Genomic DNA, 18952 nt, shown 5'->3' with positions numbered 1-18952 from the left:
GACCTCTTACAGCCCAGCGGCGACTCCTTTCCGCCCCACGAGGGAAATTGCTCCGCAGGAGCGGAGCCGCCACCACTCGGTGCCCCCGACAGCTTTTCCCAATGGGAAGCTGCAAGTGGCTGGGCGGTGCATCCGCCCTAAAAGGGGAGGTTGCATTGTTGCGGTCGCCATTTTATTTTAATTGTTGGCCGATTCTGAAGTTAGTTGTGGGCATCAATGGGCATGTAATAAATGTCAATGGAAAGTGCATTGCCAGAAATAGACACAGTGACAGAGACAGAAATTTTGAAGGGAAGGGAGGACTCAAAGGTAGACCAACTGCAGTTGTGAAATGAATGGAAACGGTAAGGATAGTTAATAAACTTCTCAAGATCAGAACACACCAATGTCGCATAAGAGGAGGACGAGAACAAAGTGTTGAACGTACAGTACCAAAAGACAGGTTATGCTGGGACCCATGCAAGTTGCCATTGTGACACCTTTTGTCCAGAAGAAATGAGTGTTAAAAGAGAAGCTGTCACGGTGACCGCAAGTTCAGGCAAGTGGAAGAGCGTGGCGGTGGATGAAAACTGGTTGAGCTACTGTTCAAGGAAGAAGAGGAGGGCCCTGGTGAAGGATGGATTTGTAGTGGGACTGTGCATCCATAGTGAACAGAAGACGATTTGGGTCGGAGACTCTGAAATTGTTGAAGTGGCAGAGGGAAACGGAACAGCTATGGATGTAAATGGGTATAGATTGGACCAGGAGGAAAGAAGAGTGTCAGGATAAGAGGAAATTAATTTGGTGGGACAGGAGCGAGCTGAAGCATACAGTCTACCACAAGAATCCTATTTGTGTATCTTAGGAAGTAGTTAGAAATAGGCTGTACAGGGTATGGAATCTGAAGTTAGAGGCTGCGGGGCGAAGCATTCTAGAACAGATGAGATTGGCCAGAGTCTGGGAAATAATGGCTTGATGTAGATCAAGAGGGAACTGGGAGGAGTCACCAGAGAGTTGACATTCGGCCTCAGTGCGATAGAGATCCTTTCTCTGTACAACTACACATCCTGTTTGTCAGCTGGTTTGATGATATAGGTGTTAAAACTGAAGAAATGGAGTCAGTTCAGAGGGAGATAAGTTAAAGAGGAGTGGAGAAACTGAGATGGCTGAAATTTTGGCAGTTCTTGATGAAATGATCAAGAGATATGAGACCATTGAGAAGCGTCTAGGAGGATAAGAAAGGCTGGAGAGAGAAGAAAGGGTCAGATACATGATGGCAGTCTCCCTGGCCAAAAAAGAAAATCGGGAAAGGCAGCAGAAGAAGAGCTTGGAATCTGTTGCGGTGGAAGCATTGAGTATGAAGCTTGGGACAGATCATTTAGTGTTGGAGAAAAGAAGGTCAGAAGATTTCGAGAAGTGGGGAGATCAGTGATTGAAAGTGCGTTGCTCATCACAAAGATATTGGCTATTGTGAGAGATTTGGAGGTTCTTGTGCATGAAATGCAAAAAGTTAGCATGCAGGTACAGCAAGTAATCAGGAAGGCAAATGGAATGCTGGCCTTTATTGCAAAGGGGATGGAGCATAAAAGTAGGGACGTCCTACTCCAATTGTACAGGGCATTGATAATACCTCACCTGGAGTACTGCGTACAGTTTTGGTCTCCTTATTTAAGGAAGGATATACTACCATTGGAGGTACTTCAGAGAAGGTTCACTCGGTTGATTCCTGAGATGAAGGGGTTGTCATATGAAGAAAGGTTGGGCCTATACTCCTTGGAGTTTAGAAGAATGAGAGGTGATCTTATTGAAACATAAGATTTTGAGGGGGCTCGATAGGATAGATGCAGAGAGGATGTTTCCCTTCATGGGGGAATCTAGAACTAGAGGGCATAGTTTCAAAATAAGAGGTCGTCCATTTAAAACAGAAATGAGGAGGAATTTCTTCTCTGAGGGTTGTGAATCTTTGGAATTGTCGACCCCAGAGAGCTGTGGAGGCTGGGTCTTCGAATATATTTAAGGTGGAGATATATAGATTTTTGAATGATAAGGAAGTCAAGGGTTATGGGGAGCGGGCGGGGAAGTGGAGTTGAGGCCAGGATCAGATCAGCCATGATCTTATTGAATGGCGGAACAGACTCGAGGGGCCAAATGGCCTACTCCTGCTCCTAGTTCTTATGTTGTGTGTAGATGTGAAACAACAAAGGTGAAATTTGAGCCAGAATCCATGTAGAATGTGATGCAGTTACAGCTGAGAAAAGAGATGTAGATGTAAAAGTGATCTTACTAAATACCTGATCAAAAACAAGGAAAAGGGACATCAATAAAGCTGAATGGGGGAAAGAGGCAGACAGAGGAACAGAACATTTCAAGAGGTGGACAGACATATTCATAGAATCAGAAAAGTAGAGGGATATAATAAATATATATATTTAATATAAAATCAGACCCACGGAAGAATCATGAATAGAATGATCTCGGGTCAAGTTCTGGACAGAAGCATTAAGGCATTAAAGAAACAGAGTGTATAAATAGCCAAGGAAGTGAGAGGCTTGGGGAAATGCGAGTAAATGTGTGTGTCACGGGTTGTTTGGTCATGGAGGCGATTACAATTGAAATTGATCATTTTCTTGAGAAACAGCCATCCATGTGCACTTTAAGCAGGAGTCAACTGATAGCAATCAAGAACAAGACCCTGGCTGATTTATTTATTTGTCCCTTTCCTAGCTTAGGCCTGCAGTAGTTTCCCAACTGGTTTAGCTAACTCAGCACAGGCCAGGATTTGAACTTGAGACCTTATTTATATTGTTCATTGTTACACTCAACAGTCTCTTTACCCATTATATCATTGAGGAGACTTTCATCCCTCTTGTCTGATTTGGACTTGGACCAAAGGTTGAAGGACACACAGCATAAATAAAAATCATTAAGATGAAATGTTACTGGATTACATTAACTTTTATTTGGGGTACAACTAGTAAAAACATAGGCCCTGCCCGAACAATATTTGTATTAGTTTATATGATTAATATTGATACTGGAGCTGTGCTGGCCAATCATTTGCTCTTGAAATGAGACCCAAAGCTGAACATATACAAATATGTAGCTTTGGAAAATATGCAGCTCTTCTGAGCTGAGAAAGAAAAGCACAGCACTATCCTGTCACTTCTCATCAATGGCAAACTGCTAGCAGACTTGTACTGTGAGGACATAAACATAAATTAGTCCGTACTAATGCAAAAACAAAGTGAATAACATCATTCTATATCATTGGCCGTATCTAGGAACAAAAATGCATCAATCCCAGAAAAATACCCTGAATGATTTTATGTATATTTGTATTTATTCCACCACATTATTTCTGATAAAAGTAGTTGTGCCTTGAGGAATAAAAACAGAAAATGCTGGACATACACAGCAGGTTAGCCTGACCTGCTGAATATTTCCAGCGCTTTTTGTTTTTATTTCAGATTTCCAGCATTCGCAGTATTTTGCTTATGCCTTCAGGTACACAAGAACACAAGAAATATGAGCAGGAGTAGGCCATTTGACCCCTTGAGCCTGCTCCACCATTTAATAAGATCATGGCTGATCTGATCATGGACTCAGTTCCGCTTCCTTGCCCGCTCCCCAGAACCCTTTATTCCCTTATCGCTCAAAAATCTGTGTTCTCCGTCTTAAATATATTCAATGACCCAGCCTCCACAGCTCTCTGGGGCAGCGAATTCCACAGATTTCCAACCCTCTGAGAGAAGAAACATAGAAACATAGAACATAGGTGCAGGAATAGGACATTCGGCCCTTCAAGCCTGCACCGCCATTCAATAAGATCATGGCTCATCATTCCCTCGGTATCCCTTTCCTGTTTTCGCTCCATACCCCTTGATCCCTTTAGCCGTAAGGGCCATATCTAACTCCCTCTTGAATATATCCAATGAACTGGCATCAACAACTCTCTGCGGCAGGGAATTCCATAGGTTAACAACTCACTGAGTGAAGAAGTTTCTCCTCATCTCAGTCCGAAATGGTCTACCCCTTATCCTAAGCCTATGTCCCCTGGTTCTGGACTTCCCCAACATCGGGAACATTCTTCCTGCATCTAACCTGTCCAGTCCCGTCAGAATCTTATACATTTCTATGAGATCCCATCTCATCCTTCTAAACTCCACTGAATAAAGGCCCAGTTGATCCAGTCTCTCCTCATATGACAGTCTGGTGAACCTTCGCTGCACTCCCTCAATAGCAAGAACGTCCTTCCTCAGATTAGGAGACCAAAACTGAACACAATATTCCAGGTGAGGCCTCACTAAGGGCCTGTACAACTGCAGTAAGACCTCCCTGCTCCTATACTCAAATCCCCAAGCTATGAAGGCCAACATACCATTTGCCGCCTTCATCGCCTGCTGTACCTGCATGCCCACTTTCAGTGACTGATGAACCATGACACCCAAATCTCGTTGCACCTCCCCTTTTCCTAATCTGCCGCCATTCAGATAATATTCTGCCTTCGTGTTTTTGCCCCCAAAGTGGATAACCTCACATTTATCCACATTATAATGCATCTGCTATGCATTTGCCCACTCACCTTACCTGTCCAAGTCACCCTGCAACCTCTTAGCGTCCTCCTCAGAGCTCACACCACCACCCAGTTTAGTGTCATCCGCAAACTTGGAGATATTACACTCAATTCCTTCATCTAAATCGTTAATATATATATTGTAAAGAGCTGGGTCCCAGCACTGAGTCCTGCGGCACTCCACTAGTCACTGCCTGCCATTCTGAAAAGGACCAGTTTATCCCGACTCTCTGCTTCCTGTCTGCCAACCAGTTCTCTGTCCACATCAGTACATTACCCCCAATACCATGTGCTTTGATTTTGCACACCAATCTCTTGTGCGGGACCTTGTCAAAAGCCTTTTGAAAGCCCAAATACACCACATCCACCGGTTCTCCCTTGTCCGCTCTGCTAGTTACATCCTCAAAAAAATTCCGAAAGATTCATCAAGCATGATTTCCCTTTCATAAATCCATGCTGACTTGGTCCAATCCTGTCACTGCTTTCCAAATGCGCTGCTATTTCATCCTTAATGATTGATTCCAACATTTTCCCCACTACTGATGTCATGCTAACCGGTCTATAATTACCCATTTTCTCTCCCTCCTTTTTTTAAAAAAGTGGTGTTACATTCGCTACCCTCCAGTCCATAGAAACTGATCCAGAGTCGATAGACTGTTGGAAAATGATCACCACTGCATCCACTATTTCTAGGGCCACTTCCTTAAGTACTCTGGGATGCAGACTATTAGGCCCCGGGGATTTATCTGCCTTCAATCCCATCAATTTCCCGCCTAATAAGGATATCCTTCAATTCCTCCTTTTCACTAGACCCACTGTCCCCTAGTACATTCGGAAGGTTATTTGTGTCTTCCTTCGTGAACCTTAAACAATTATTTTGCTTCAGTCTTCACAGTGGAAGACACAAAAACCATGTCAAAAATTGCTGGTCACGGGAATGTGGGAAGGGGGTACCTTGAGATAATCACTATCACTAGGGGGGTAGTGCTGGACAGGCTAATGGATCTCAAGGTAGACAAGTCCCCTGGTCCTGATGAAATGCATCCCAGGGTATTAAAAGAGATGGCGGAAGTTATAGCAGATGCATTCGTTATAATCTATCAAAATTCTTTGGACTCTGGGGAGATACCATCGGATTGGAAAGCAGCTAATGTAACGCCTCTGTTTTAAAAAGGGGGCAGGCAAAAGGCAACTATAGGCCGGTTAGTTTAACATCTGTAGTGGGGAAAATGCTTGAAGCTATCATTAAGGAAGAAATAGCGGGACATCTAGATAGGAATAGTGCAATCAAGCAGACTCAGCATGGTTTCATGAAGGGGAAATCATGTTTAACTAATTTACTGGAATTCTTTGAGAATATAACGAGCATGGTGGATAGAGGTGTATTTAGATTTCCAAAAGGCATTCGATAAGGTGCCACACAAAAGGTTACTGCAGAAGATAAAGGTACGCGGAGTCAGAGGAAATGTATTAGCATGGATAGAGAATTAGCTGGCTAACAGAAAGCAGAGAGTCGGGATAAATGGGTCCTTTTCGGGTTGGAAATCGGTGGTTAGTGGTGTGCCACAGGGATCGGTGCTGGGACCACAACTGTTTACAATATACATAGATGGCCTGGAAGAGAAGACAGAGTGCAGTGTAACAAAATTTGCAGATGACACAAAGATTAGTGGGAAAGCGGGTTGTGTCGAGGACACAGAGGCTACAAAGAGATTTAGATAGGTTAAGCGAATGGGCTAAGGTTTGGCAGATGGAATACAATGTCGGAAAATGTGAGGTCATCCACCTTGGGAAAAAAAACAGTAAAAGGGAATATTATTTGAATGGGGAGAAATTACAACATGCTGCGGTGCAGAGGGACCTGGGGGTCCTTGTGTATGAATCCCAAAAAGTTAGTTTGCTTTGCAGGTGCAGCAGGTAATCAGGAAGGCGAATGGAATGCTGGCCTTCATTGCGAGAGGGATGGAGTACGAAAGCAGGGAGGTCCTGCTGCAACTGTATAGGGTATTGGTGAGGCCGCACCTGGAGTACTGCGTGCAGTTTTGGTCACCTTACTTAAGGAAGGATATACTAGCTTTGGAGGGGGTACAGAGACGATTCCCACTTGGCTGATTCCAGAGATGAGGGGGTTACCTTATGATGATAGATTGAGTAGACTGGGTCTTTACTCGTTGGAGTTCAGAAGGATGAGGGATGATCTTATAGAAACATTTAAAATAATGAAAGGGATAGACAAGATAGAGGCAGAGAGGTTGTTTCCACTGGTCGGGGAGACTAGAACTAGGGTGCACAGCCTCAAAATGCAGGGGAGCCAATTTAAAACCGAGTTGAGAAGGAATTTCTTCTCCCAGAGGGTTGTGAATCTGTGGAATTCACTGCCCAAGGAAGCAGTTGAGGCTAGCTCATTGAATGTATTCAAATCACAGATAGATAGATTTGTAACCAATAAGGGAATTAAGGGTTATGGGGAGTGGGCAGGTAAGTGGAGCTGAGTCCACGGCCAGATCAGCCATGATCTTGTTAAGCAGGCTCGAGGGGCTAGATGCGTATTCCTGTTCCTAATTCTTATGTTCTTATGTAAGACAGAACCGAAGTATTTGTTCAATTGGTCTGCTAGTTCTTTGTTCCCCATTAGAAATTCACCTGAATCCGACTGCAAGGGACCTATGTTTGTCTTCACTAATCTTTTTCTCTTCACATATTTATAGAAGCTTTTGCAGTCAGTTTTTATGTTCCCTGCATGCTTCCTCTCATACTTTATTTTCCCCCTCTTAATTAAACCCTTTGTCTTCCTCTGTTGAAATTTAAATTTCTCCCAGTCCTCAGGTTTGTTGCTTTTTCTAGCCAATTTATATGTCTCTTCCTTGGCTTTAACACTATCCTTAATTTTCCTGTTAGCCATGGTTGAGCCACCTTCCCTGTTTTATTTTTACCCAAGACAGGGATGTACAATTGCTGAAGTTCATCCATGTCATCTTTAAATGTTTGCCATTTAAAGATTTCTTTTCATCTCAGTTTTAAGTTGGCGGCCCCTTATTCTGAAACTATGCCCCCAGTTTTAGTTTCCCCTGTGAGTGGAAATATCCTCTCTGCATCCAACTTGTCGAGCCCCCTCATTATCTTATATGTTTCGATAAGATCCCCTCTCATTCTTCTGAACTCCAATGAGTATAGTCCCAACCTACTCAACCTATTTTCGTAAATCAACCCTCTCATCTCCAGAATCAATCTAGCGAACCTTCTCTGAACAGCTTCCAATGCAAGAATATCCTCCCTTAAATACAGAGACCAAAACTGCACGCAGTATTCCAGGCGTAGCCTCACTAATACCCTTTACAGTTGCAGCAGGACTTCTCTGCTTTTATACTCTATCCCCCTTGCAATAAAGGCCAGCATTCCATTTGTCTTCCTGACTACTTGCTGTATCTGCATACTAACTTTTTGTGTTTCATGCACAAGGACCCCCAGAGCCCTCTGTACTGAAGCATTTTGAAATTTTTCTCCCATTTAAATTATAATTTGTTTTTTATTTTTTCTACCAAAGTGGATAACCTCACATTTTCTGACATTATACTCCATTTGCCAAATTTTTGGCCACTCTCTTAGCCTGTCTATATACCTTTGCAGATTTTTTGTGTCCTCCTCACAATATGCTTTCCCTCCCATCTTTGTATCATCAGCAAACTTGGCTACATTGCTCTCAGTCCCTTCATCCAAGTCATTAATATAGATTGTAAATAGTTGAGGACCCAGCACCGATCCCTGCGGCACCCCATTATTTTACTGTTTGCCAACCGGAAAATGACCCATTTATCCCGACTCTCTGTGTCCTGTTAGTTAGCCAATCCTCTATCTATGCTAATATATTACCCCCAACCCAGTGAACTTTTTGCAGTAAGTAACCTTTTATGTGACGCCTTATCGAATGCCTTCTGGAAATCAAATACACCACATCCACTGCTTCCCCTTAATCACCCTGCTCGTTGCATCCTCAAAGAACTCCAGCAAATTTGTCAAACATGATTTCCCCTTCATAAAACCATGGTGACTCTGCTTGATTGAATCATGCTTTTCCAAATGTCCCGCTACTGCTTCCTTAATAATGGACTCCAGCATTTTCCCAATGACACATGTTAGGCTAACTGGTCTATATTTCCTGCTTTCTGTCTGTAGTTTTTGAATATTACAGATTTTGAAATTGTGACCATTGTGTGATGCCAACAGTGGCTAATCTCCTATTTGTGTCTGATGTCACTCTTGTCAAACAAAAATTGTAACTAGCTTTTCCTCCCTGCTGCAGGTCATCCACGATTACTCAACTCCACCGAATGAAGAGTTGTCAAGGGACTTGGTCAACAAACTGAAACCAGATATCAGGTATTTCTCTATTTATTTTAGTCATTGAGCACTCTTTAACTAGTGTGTGCTAAGTATAGCAAGAACAAAATGTTTTCTGTATAACATGAAATGGTTTCTAGTGCCAAACTTCTCTTAGTTTACATTTTTTCAGTCATGGCCCGGCACTACAATTTTACAGGTGTGTCCGTGTGCATGTGTAGTTCTGTGTGCAAATAACAGATATCCGTTTATATATTTCACAGTATTGAACAGTAGTGTGCATGCTTATTTCCTAATGCATTGCTAAGTTCTAGTGTAAATCTAATCAGATTTCTAATCAGTGTAGTGTCCTGCCTGCACAATTTTCACGATGTAGATGAAATTTAAAAGGATACATCCACTTAATGGTAAGTGAATACATGGGCAAAAATTCTTAAAGCTTTTAGAAAGCTTCAGAGGTATTTGAATCATTGGATGCCTGTGCCAAGGCTGGAGTGAGGACCAAAAAGTGCCCTGCAAAGATCAAGTGAAAAAAGAAATCCAATGTGGTGACACAATATAGAGTTTGGGGAAAAGTGATGGGAGTGGCACCGCGCTGGCAAAGTGGATTTTTTGTTGAATGAGGTGGATGTAACAAGGGTTACCCTCTTTAGCACTCCAGGGTACTCTCCCCATACTGTAGCATATGCACAGTAATCCTGGAGGATAAATGGCAAGGACTGAAGTAACAGGACCATGCCTATGGTGGAGTTAGACTATAGATTACAGCAAGTAGCACAAATCACACTGCCTCTGTGGTGAGTTGAAGCCTACTTACACAAAGTTCCTTCAACAAATCAAGCAAAGTATGCTTTTGCCCACAGAGCCGTTTGGTAATCCAATAGTTCTTTATAATAGCAACATGCATTAATTGTCTCTCCATGCCTATCTAGGCTATCATCGGATAATAATGTGTCCCTCGAAATCGAGAAAAACTTGCTTCCAATACGGGAATTACAGTCTCTATCTGGTGGCTGCAGCATCACACCAATCATTGAACATAGTCTTGGTTAAAAATAATACTCAAGCTAATGAACAGAGTTTCTGTGTTTTCTGTTCATTAGTTTAAGGATATAGTTTTGTTAATGTATTGTTCATGTCTTCTAGTTTTTTGAATCAGTGCCGCCCACTCTCAGCAAGTATGGGCAATGCTATAAAGTTCATAAAGAAGGAAATCTCAAATATTGCCAGAAGCATGAGAGAGGACGAGGTAAGAGCACAGTTTTATACTTCGGTGTGATGCATTTTTTTGAGGAACTTGGGTACTTTACTGGAATTCCAGAAATAACAACAAGAGATTTTTTTTGTATCTAAGACATAATGTAGTTTAACTTCAAAAGGGGAAGAAAAAAGAAAAATTCAATAGGAACTTGGGGCTGGATTTTCGGTTCTGCTCATTTCGGGGCAGTAATGACGGCAGGGAGGTAAAGGTTGTGCCTCAGTCAGCAAAATTCATCAGCTGGGCCCTGAGTGCGGGGCCGAGTGCAAAGGGAGGCATTACACATCTCTCTTAAGGCGGTAGGCAGACTAAGCAACTGAAAATTCCAAGCGAAACAGTGCTACAACAGTGCTGCAGGGGAAAGAAAACGCCTGAAAAAAACCCATCAAAAACATTCCCAGTAGCTAACTCATGCCACCACAACATAAATCGCAAAAAAGCAATTGCACTTACCTGAGATCGACATAACTTACCTCACTGCAGCCACTCAGATTGGACCGTCCGCATTCACAGATGTTTCCACCAGGGCACGCAGTAGGGCATACGGATCGGGCGGCAACCAAAATCAAGCCTTGTTGCAACCAGGGGCATTGCACATCGGCTCGCCTCTTCTGGGTGGAAATGCTCCGCGCCCCGCTGAAACCGGCACCGAAAGTCCTGGCAGGGCGCTAGAAGCTGGCCGCCCGCCCGGAAGTGCCTCCCGCCGTCATTGGTGCCCTGGGGGCGCTAACAGGGGCCGAAAGTCCAGCCCTTAATGTCCAGTTCCTATTTCAGTACTGATTCACACAAGTAAACTATAGGCCCAATTGTCAGCCCTCAGTGAATTTTCACACTGCGAGTACATACAGAGTTCCAGAATCAACATGTCCTTGCTAAAACGGTTTAAGCCTCTCACTGGAATACTTCATGGCAGCAGCCTGATCCAAGCTTTTTCACTCTTTTGATAAAGAGCTTTGTAAGATACTTGGCTCAACCTAACTTGTGAGTAATGGGTCTTTCATAAGAATAGAAAAGAAATCATTGGCTGAATGTCATTGGCAAAGAATCTACATCTTTCTGACATCTGCAAAAGTTCAACAAATAATGATTTTTACTTCTTCCTTGATTTAGTGTGGGCCTTATACTCTGACTTCTTCTGCTAAGAAATCGGCATGGGAGGGATACAGGTTCGAAGAAAGAAGAAACTATCTTTCATGTGATTTTCAGGGTAATAAATCACAACTGTCGCATAGATCACAGGCTCTTGTTAGGATAGCTGAACAGGACTTTGAATCCAGCACCTTTACTTCTTGCATCCATTTAAATTACCTATTTTGCATGTGATATAGTTAAAATAACTTCCCCATTAAATCTAATTTTTGGCCCAAAAATTGCGGTCGGTGGTGTATTCCGTAGCTATGCCGCTGACCTTTGAAAATAATACGAACTTATCTTGTGCGAGGCCCAGATGGAGACTTGTTCTTTGGAGCTGCAGAGTTGTGTACGACATCAGGGAGGCCAGGAGCGCAGCATGCAGCCTATGCATAAGGGAAGGCAAATCCACAAAAGCTGTCAAAACTAAGCCACGCCCACAGAAACTTCTCTCTCTCTTCCATTGAAATTAACTATTAAAAACTTCTTAAAAAAAAAAGTAAAACTCCTCTAAAACTTTTACAAACTTTGAATTAAACTGGTACTTGGACTTATTTCATATATCAGCATTTTGCTTTATTTTTTCATCCAAACTCACAATTTATTAGTCCCGATGTATACAACTTTCTGTTTAAAGGTCTAACACTCCTGCTTCAGAAAGAGATTCCCAGCTATATATTTAATGTTAATTTTCAGGATTAAAATATGTTAATCAGACCTTATTTAGACTGATAATCGATTAATCTGTTTTCCTTGTTATAGATGCAAAATATTGTTGGTTATGTTGTTCATTTTTCAGTTGAAAGGATAGAATTGGTTACAGAAATCTGATAGATATCCACTTTATTTCACTTTCTTATTCCAACTTCCCAGGTAATTAAAATGAATACTTTCTATCTGTCTGGCCTTCTGAGTTTCTGAAGGATATTTTTTCATTAGCAATCAATTTAATATTCAGAATTTAACAAAGTAAAATAGAGTATAGTGTTTCTATTGAAATGTATAAGATTCTGAGGGGGCTTGACAGGCTAGATGCAGAGAGGATGTTTTCCCTCGTGGGGAAATCTAGAACTAGGGGGCATGGTTTCAGAATAAGGGGTCACCTATTTAAAACGGAAATGAGGAGGAATTTCTTCTCTGAGGGTCGTGAATCTTTGGAATTGTCCACCCCAGAGAGCTGTGGAGGCTGGGTCATTGAATATATTTAAGGTGGAGATAGACAGATTTTTGAGCAATAAGGGAGTCAAGAGTTATGGGGAGCGGGCGGGGAAGTGGAGTTGAGGCCAGGATCAGATCAGCCATGATCTTATTGAATGGCTCGAGGGGTCAAATGGCTTGCTCCTCCTCCTATTCCTTATGTTCTTATTTAGTGCAAGCACATGCGGAAATCCTGAACTTGCGGTATACTTCAAGGACGGTATATTTCAAGGACGGTATGAGCATACTGCAAAATCCAGGCCATTAAGTTAAAATAATAATTTGAAAAGTGTAGTCAGTGAACAGAAAACACTGTTATATTTATAGAACTACCACTATTTTCTGAGGAATTTAGCAGCAAATATGTAATTTCATTAGGTGACTGTTTAACTAGCCTTTATCTCATTTCAGTAGAGTGTTTCAGTCGAGATTTATCCATTGTAGTAAAATCTTTAGAGTGCTGGCTGATATAATATTGAAACCATCAGTAGGCCTTGACAGTACAATGTAGGAGTAATCAATAGTTCCCAGGTAGTGATCCATTTATACAATGGAGAAAACATGTGTTTCCTTAGTTTTTCTAATTTGTTTACATAAAGCAAATGTAAACCCTTTGACCACAGGCAGGTCATGGGAACTTTCTGTTGCAAAGATCAGTTCAAATGAGTGGGAAGGCCATTCAGCCCATCAAGCTCATCACTGGGCTGATTTTATCAGTCTTCTCCTGTATGTGCCCTCTGGCACCAGACTACTCAGTCAGCCTGGACCTGGCAGATCACATATTCAAAGTAAATATATATTCTCGACTTTAATCAGGAAAAGTTTGAAAGCCTAGTCGCTCTTCCTGTAACACTATTCCAACTTTTGTTCACCTAGTTGAATGTTTCAATCTTTGTTTGGAATATGTTTTTCAAGTAAGGAGCGCCCTTGAGTTTGGGACAGTTGCTCTATCACCATTTTACCTGAGTCCAGTCTGAGCTACCTTGTGGCATGACATCACAGTGCAGGATCCCGCTCTTTCTGCTGAGGTGGTTTGGTGCCTCATTCCCTTTTTTTAATAGAATGGTTGCTTCCAATGTCCAAATTTTGTCTGTTTGCTTTTGATATATTTTTGCACTAGGTTCTGGATGGGCTGCACAGATACTGCCATTTGCTTTTTGTTGGCAGTTCAGGAGCAGTTATTGCTGCAGTATCTGATTACTCTTTATGTAGGATTTATTGTTTCTTCTACTCTGTCTTGAATATTTAAAAAAGCAAATATCTATAACATGATCTTTTGTATTACTTCTAGGCAAAGGCAGAGCTATTAGATTGTATAGATAAATACGTAAAAGAGAAGATTCACCTGGCTGCCGAAGCCATATCCAAATCAGCTTTTGAGAAAATTAATGATGATGATGTAATTCTGGTGTATGGATGGTAAGTTATATTATAAATGTTGAGTTGTTTGAATCATTGGTCCCTCATCGGTGTTTATTTCGTACTATAACACAGTAGCTACAAGAAAAATTGCAGGAAATTAAAAAGGTAAATTAAAAAACTGGTCTGAGTTTTAAAAGAATTTCTGTTCGTATCAGCCTGTGTGTTTTTTGACACTTGCACACTTTAGTGTGTATAGTATACACTTAGATGAACATCCTACTCCATGTCACTGAGCATTAGTTTTAGTGGCTGAGTAGCATAAACAACCTGGGAATAGTTCAGCACCTTTTTGGGAGATGGGCTAGCATTGAGCGGGGCAAAATGTCTGAGATGAGGGGAGCTTTTACTGTGCAAATTGGGAATATCGAGCAAGATCATTTTATCTGAGCAAAGTTAGTCAAACTTTCTTGAAAATGACAGAGTAAATTGTAGAATCGTAGAATGATACAGCACAGAAGGAGGCCATTCGGCCATTGTGCCTGTGTATCATGTTCTGCAGTATCTGAATTGTAAATTATAGCACAATGCCCCAAATTTATGATTTATTTCTGAAGAGATCACATTTTATTTTCTTCTTTCTCAGCTCTTCTTTAGTGAGCTTCATCCTTTGTGATGCCCACAAGAGAAAAAAGTTCAAGGTTGTAGTGGTGGACAGCCGGCCCAAACTGGAAGGAAGAGAGACACTGCGGAGACTAGTACGGAATGGGATTCGCTGCACCTATGTTCTGATTAGTGCTGTTTCCTATATTCTGCCTGAGGTGTGTTTGTAAATTTCCTTTAATAACTGTTTGTTTATCCCTCAAAAGGTGACTACCTCTTCTGCTTCAGATGTCCTGTCATTAGAGACCTGTTTTGAAAATCAAATAATTATTTTTTTCACTTCAGTACTTAGGTTCATAGGGAAGTGTACGTCTAGAAAATACTTTGTTTTATTTTATCCAGTTTGGTTGTTTGAGTGCAAATGACATTGTTTGGGTATGGGTTGGTGAGATCTTCGCTTCTATGACTTATTCTAATTTCCCATCAGTAGCTTCTCGGGAGTTTCTCTTGAGGGCCCCAAGTGTTGTTTTGCTGGTTGGACTATTCTGAAGGAAGTATGAAGATGAGGCTGATGCACCACTAGGCTGTGACTTCATAGCCAGAAAAGACACCCTCACTTATGAGGCTATAAGATGTTTGGAGCCTTCTGTTTAGCTCTGGGTCTCTTTGAGCAGTGAAAAATGTACAGAGAGTTAGAATGAAAGAGCCAGGCAGAGAAAGGCAGATAAAATCTATGAAATATATCGAGGGAGAGGTGCACAGAAATTGATATATACATATATACAAAGAAAGTAAGAAACACAGAGTGTGGAACAGAGAGCCTTGTAGAAAAAGGGAGTGAGAAAGTAGCTGAGAGCCAGGCAAGGAGAAAAATGGGTCACACAGTAGAAGACAGGGAAAGAAATGTGGAATTAGAGAGGAAGACAAGCAGAGAGAGAATTTATTTTTCAAATTTTATTTGTAAGTAATGCCATGACAGGTCAATTAGCATAAATTTAAAAAGCAAAAGAAAGACTTGCATTTATATAGCACCTTTCACAAGCACCGGACATCCCAAAGCACTTTACAGCCAATTAAGTACTTTTGAAGTGTAGTCACTGTTGCATTGTAGCAAACGCGGCAGACAATTTGTGCACAGCAAGCTCCCAAGAACAGCAATGTGATAATGACCTGATAATCATTTTTTTTTGTGATGTTGTTTGAGGGATAAATATTGTCCCGGTCACCGGGGACAACTCCCCTGCTCTTCTTCAAAATAGTGCTATGGGTTCTTTTATGTCCACCCAAGAAAGATGACAGGGCCTCGGTTTAGCATCTCATCTGAAAGACGGCACCTCAGACCGTGCAGCACTCCCTCAGTACTGCACTGGAGTGTCAGCCGAGAATTTTGTGCACAAGTGTTTGGAGTGGGAATTGAACGCACAATATTCTGACTCAGAGGTGAGGATGCTACCAACTGAGCCGCGACTGACACTAATAATAGCAGCAATATTGAGACTGCTGGATCAACTTTCACAGTTTTCTACCATCTTTAAAATGCATATCAGGGATCTGAAATTGTGGAAGAAATGGTATGGTCTAAATTAGCTGCCCAGTTTTTGGTGACTGAAAAGGGTTGTTCAAGCTTTTAGTAGTGCCCAAAAAGTCCTTGCATCGGCCTTTCTTGTACGGCAAGTAATTAATTGAGCTGATGATGTATGTTTTACCTTTTGAAGGGGTGTTTAGTTATTCCCTAGGTTTGCATTGAAGCATTCAATGTAATTTTCCACACAGGTTTCTAAGGTATTCCTGGGAGCACACGCTCTTCTGGCTAACGGCTATGTGATGTCACGTGTGGGAACATCTCAGATAGCACTTGTGGCCAAAGCATACAATGTACCAGTCCTGGTGTGCTGTGAAACACACAAGTTTTGTGAAAGAGTTCAGACAGATTCATTTGTATCGAATGAACTGGGTAAGTTTCATGTTTTTTTATTCTTTTAAACAATAATTATTATTTTGAATGAAGCAGAGGGCTTCATGCATATGATATGGATATTCACACTAATATGACCTTCATCACAAGTGTTTGTGGAAAAAAACAGACCCCTAACTGTTCACTTGAAAACTGTAACTGAACATAGAACGATAAATTAAAATGAATAATGTCGGAATCATTTATGAAGGAGTGATTTTCCACGCAAAATATTTCCTCCTGTACTGAAATATAATAATGTTGAACCGCTTTCTGTTTCTGTTTCTATAGTTTTGTCTGTTATGGTATATACTCTGCTTCAAGTTGTATTTTGTGGGTTACCGCACATTCACACACTTAAAGTAGTTCCCGAGCATCAAAATAAGTCTGCTGTTGTGCCCTTTCACTGTTTGAAATTCAGACCAAACTGTTTGGATGACAGTTTTTTTTTACTAAGTTTTCAGCTCTGCTGATGCTAAAACAAGCCCTAATAATACGATAGTTTAGCTGCTCTATCAGAAATAGCTTTAGTGGTGAACTATTATCCTTTTATAACTAAAATTAACACAATTAAGGGACCGAAATTGCCCCTCTCTATAAGGCCCATGGCTGCCTGAAAGCAGCGGCCACAGGTTGGTGCGGATTGGCCGCCGAGTCTCCGCGGAGGGGCTGCCATTTTAGATATTGCCCTCCTTCAGTTTTGGAGCGGTGTAGGCCCGTTTTCCCGCCTCGACGTGCACGCATCGACCCCTGACCGATCAGCAGAGACCCCTTCCCGAAATTGACCCTTTCGAAAATTGCCCCGCGGGAGCGGCACCACCACCGGTGGCTGCCATTGATTGCTTTTGCTGTCGGTACCCTTTCTATGACTGGGCAGCATAGCTGCCCTTAAAGGAGAGGGGTTCACTGCCAGCGACTCCACTTTATTTTTTCATTGTCGGCCGACTGCAGGTTCAGCCAGGCCGCCAACAGGCAGCCTGGCATCCCCCTCTTGGGTGCCAGGCTGCTGGCCCACTCCGACCCATCCCCACTTCCGCCCCGCTAGTGGCGGCCACTCCAACTCAACCTCACTTCTGCCCAGATGATGATACCTCTTCCGCCCCGCTCCAAAAAAAACCCACCACGATCTGAATTTCTCCGGATTGTCCGCCCCATGCATTGGGTGGATGGAACCCTTCGAAAACGGTAGGTGCACCCTGTTTGGGGCGGAGGGCAATATCGGCCCCTAAAGGTACACATTTATACTCGCCTTGTCTAGCGCCTATTCCTTTCCATTGTTTTCCTCTGCTATATTTATTACTCTAACTTCATTTTACCTTGTATCTATCTATAGTATTAAAATACTTATCTGCTTTCCTTTGCCGACCAAGTTCCAATGTCCATTTTGGAGGTAGGAGCAACATTGGAAAAATTGGCTCTTGGCTGAAAGTGACTCCAAAGGTTTTTTTCCCCAGCCAGTTGAGACTCAGGACACTAAAGTTTGGTCTTGCATTACTGTGGCTGCTCAATCTTCTCTGGAATTTTCTGTGGGAAAATAGAAGACCTGTTGTGGCAGAACAGGTTATCTTTGCCACACTGCTGAGAGGCCAGTTGTACCTTGACACGTACAGTGCAGTATGGATTTAGCAGGATAAAATAGTAGCGCTGATTTTTCAGTGTGAAATTGATATTTCATGTGATTAAAGCACTGTGGCAATCTGGTATTCTTGTGTTAACATGCAAAGAAAGCAGTAGGCCATATTGAATGGTGGTACAGGCTCGAGGGGCTGAATGGCCTACTCCTGCACCTATTTTCTATGTTTCTATGAAAGACTTGCATTGATTTAGCCTTTCACAATCTTGGGACATCTCAAAATGCTTTACAGCCAATGAAGTACAATTATAGAATGGTTACAGCACAGAAGGTGGCCATTCAGCCTGTCAAACCTGTGCCGGCTCTTTGCAATAGGTGTAAGTTAACAGTAACAAAATAAATTTTCAAAATGGTCTATTGCAGATGACCCTGATGACCTTTTGGTGACCCGAAATGGAAATACTCCTCTGAAGAACTGGCACTCAAATTCCAAGCTGCACCTTCTTAACCTGGTATATGACGTTACACCGCCTGACTTTGTTGATTTGGTAATCACAGACTTGGGAATGATCCCCTGTACATCAGTACCAGTAGTACTGCGTGTAAAGAATGTGGAGTAGTAGGATGCTGAAAAACCATCTGATGAATTGCTATGGACAATAGTAACTGTACTTGCAATGTATTCAAGTTTTCTCTGGCATGTAATAATAAAATAAGTAGTTTGGTTCATTCTCAGTTGCTTCTGTGGAAAGACCATGAGAAGATTAAGCAGTTTGTTGAATTGAAGACATTTATTTCAACATGATTGTGCCTACTGAATATACTCATAACACCTTCTCCCAAATGACCCCCACCCCCATAAAACCTGTCGAGAGAGTTGGTGCTAAAATCATTAGTTGAGAGTCTCAAGTCTTTGGCTGAGAAAACACACTGGAGACATGCTCCAACCCTTCTATACGTTTAGCTTTTTAACTGGCCACTGGGAGG

The 18952-nt window shown here is 42.0% G+C and overlaps 1 protein-coding gene across 1 annotated transcript in view; it reads left to right on the top strand.

Annotated features, from left to right (window-relative positions):
• The window catches only part of eif2b4 (eukaryotic translation initiation factor 2B, subunit 4 delta), an 80234-nt gene extending 61540 nt beyond the window's left edge, over positions 1-18694 (top strand). The window contains exons 8-13 of the mRNA XM_070885435.1: positions 8853-8929; positions 10037-10139; positions 13768-13895; positions 14482-14656; positions 16212-16392; positions 18389-18694. Coding sequence (XP_070741536.1) covers positions 8853-8929; positions 10037-10139; positions 13768-13895; positions 14482-14656; positions 16212-16392; positions 18389-18585 — 861 coding nt within the window. The 3' untranslated portion in view covers positions 18586-18694. The remainder of the gene's footprint in view (positions 1-8852; positions 8930-10036; positions 10140-13767; positions 13896-14481; positions 14657-16211; positions 16393-18388) is intronic.
• The last annotated feature ends 258 nt before the right edge of the window (positions 18695-18952 follow it).

Source organism: Pristiophorus japonicus, chromosome 7 (assembly GCF_044704955.1).
Source record: "Pristiophorus japonicus isolate sPriJap1 chromosome 7, sPriJap1.hap1, whole genome shotgun sequence".
Taxonomy (NCBI): domain Eukaryota; kingdom Metazoa; phylum Chordata; class Chondrichthyes; family Pristiophoridae; genus Pristiophorus; species Pristiophorus japonicus.
This window is presented reverse-complemented; position numbering and strand designations above follow the sequence as displayed.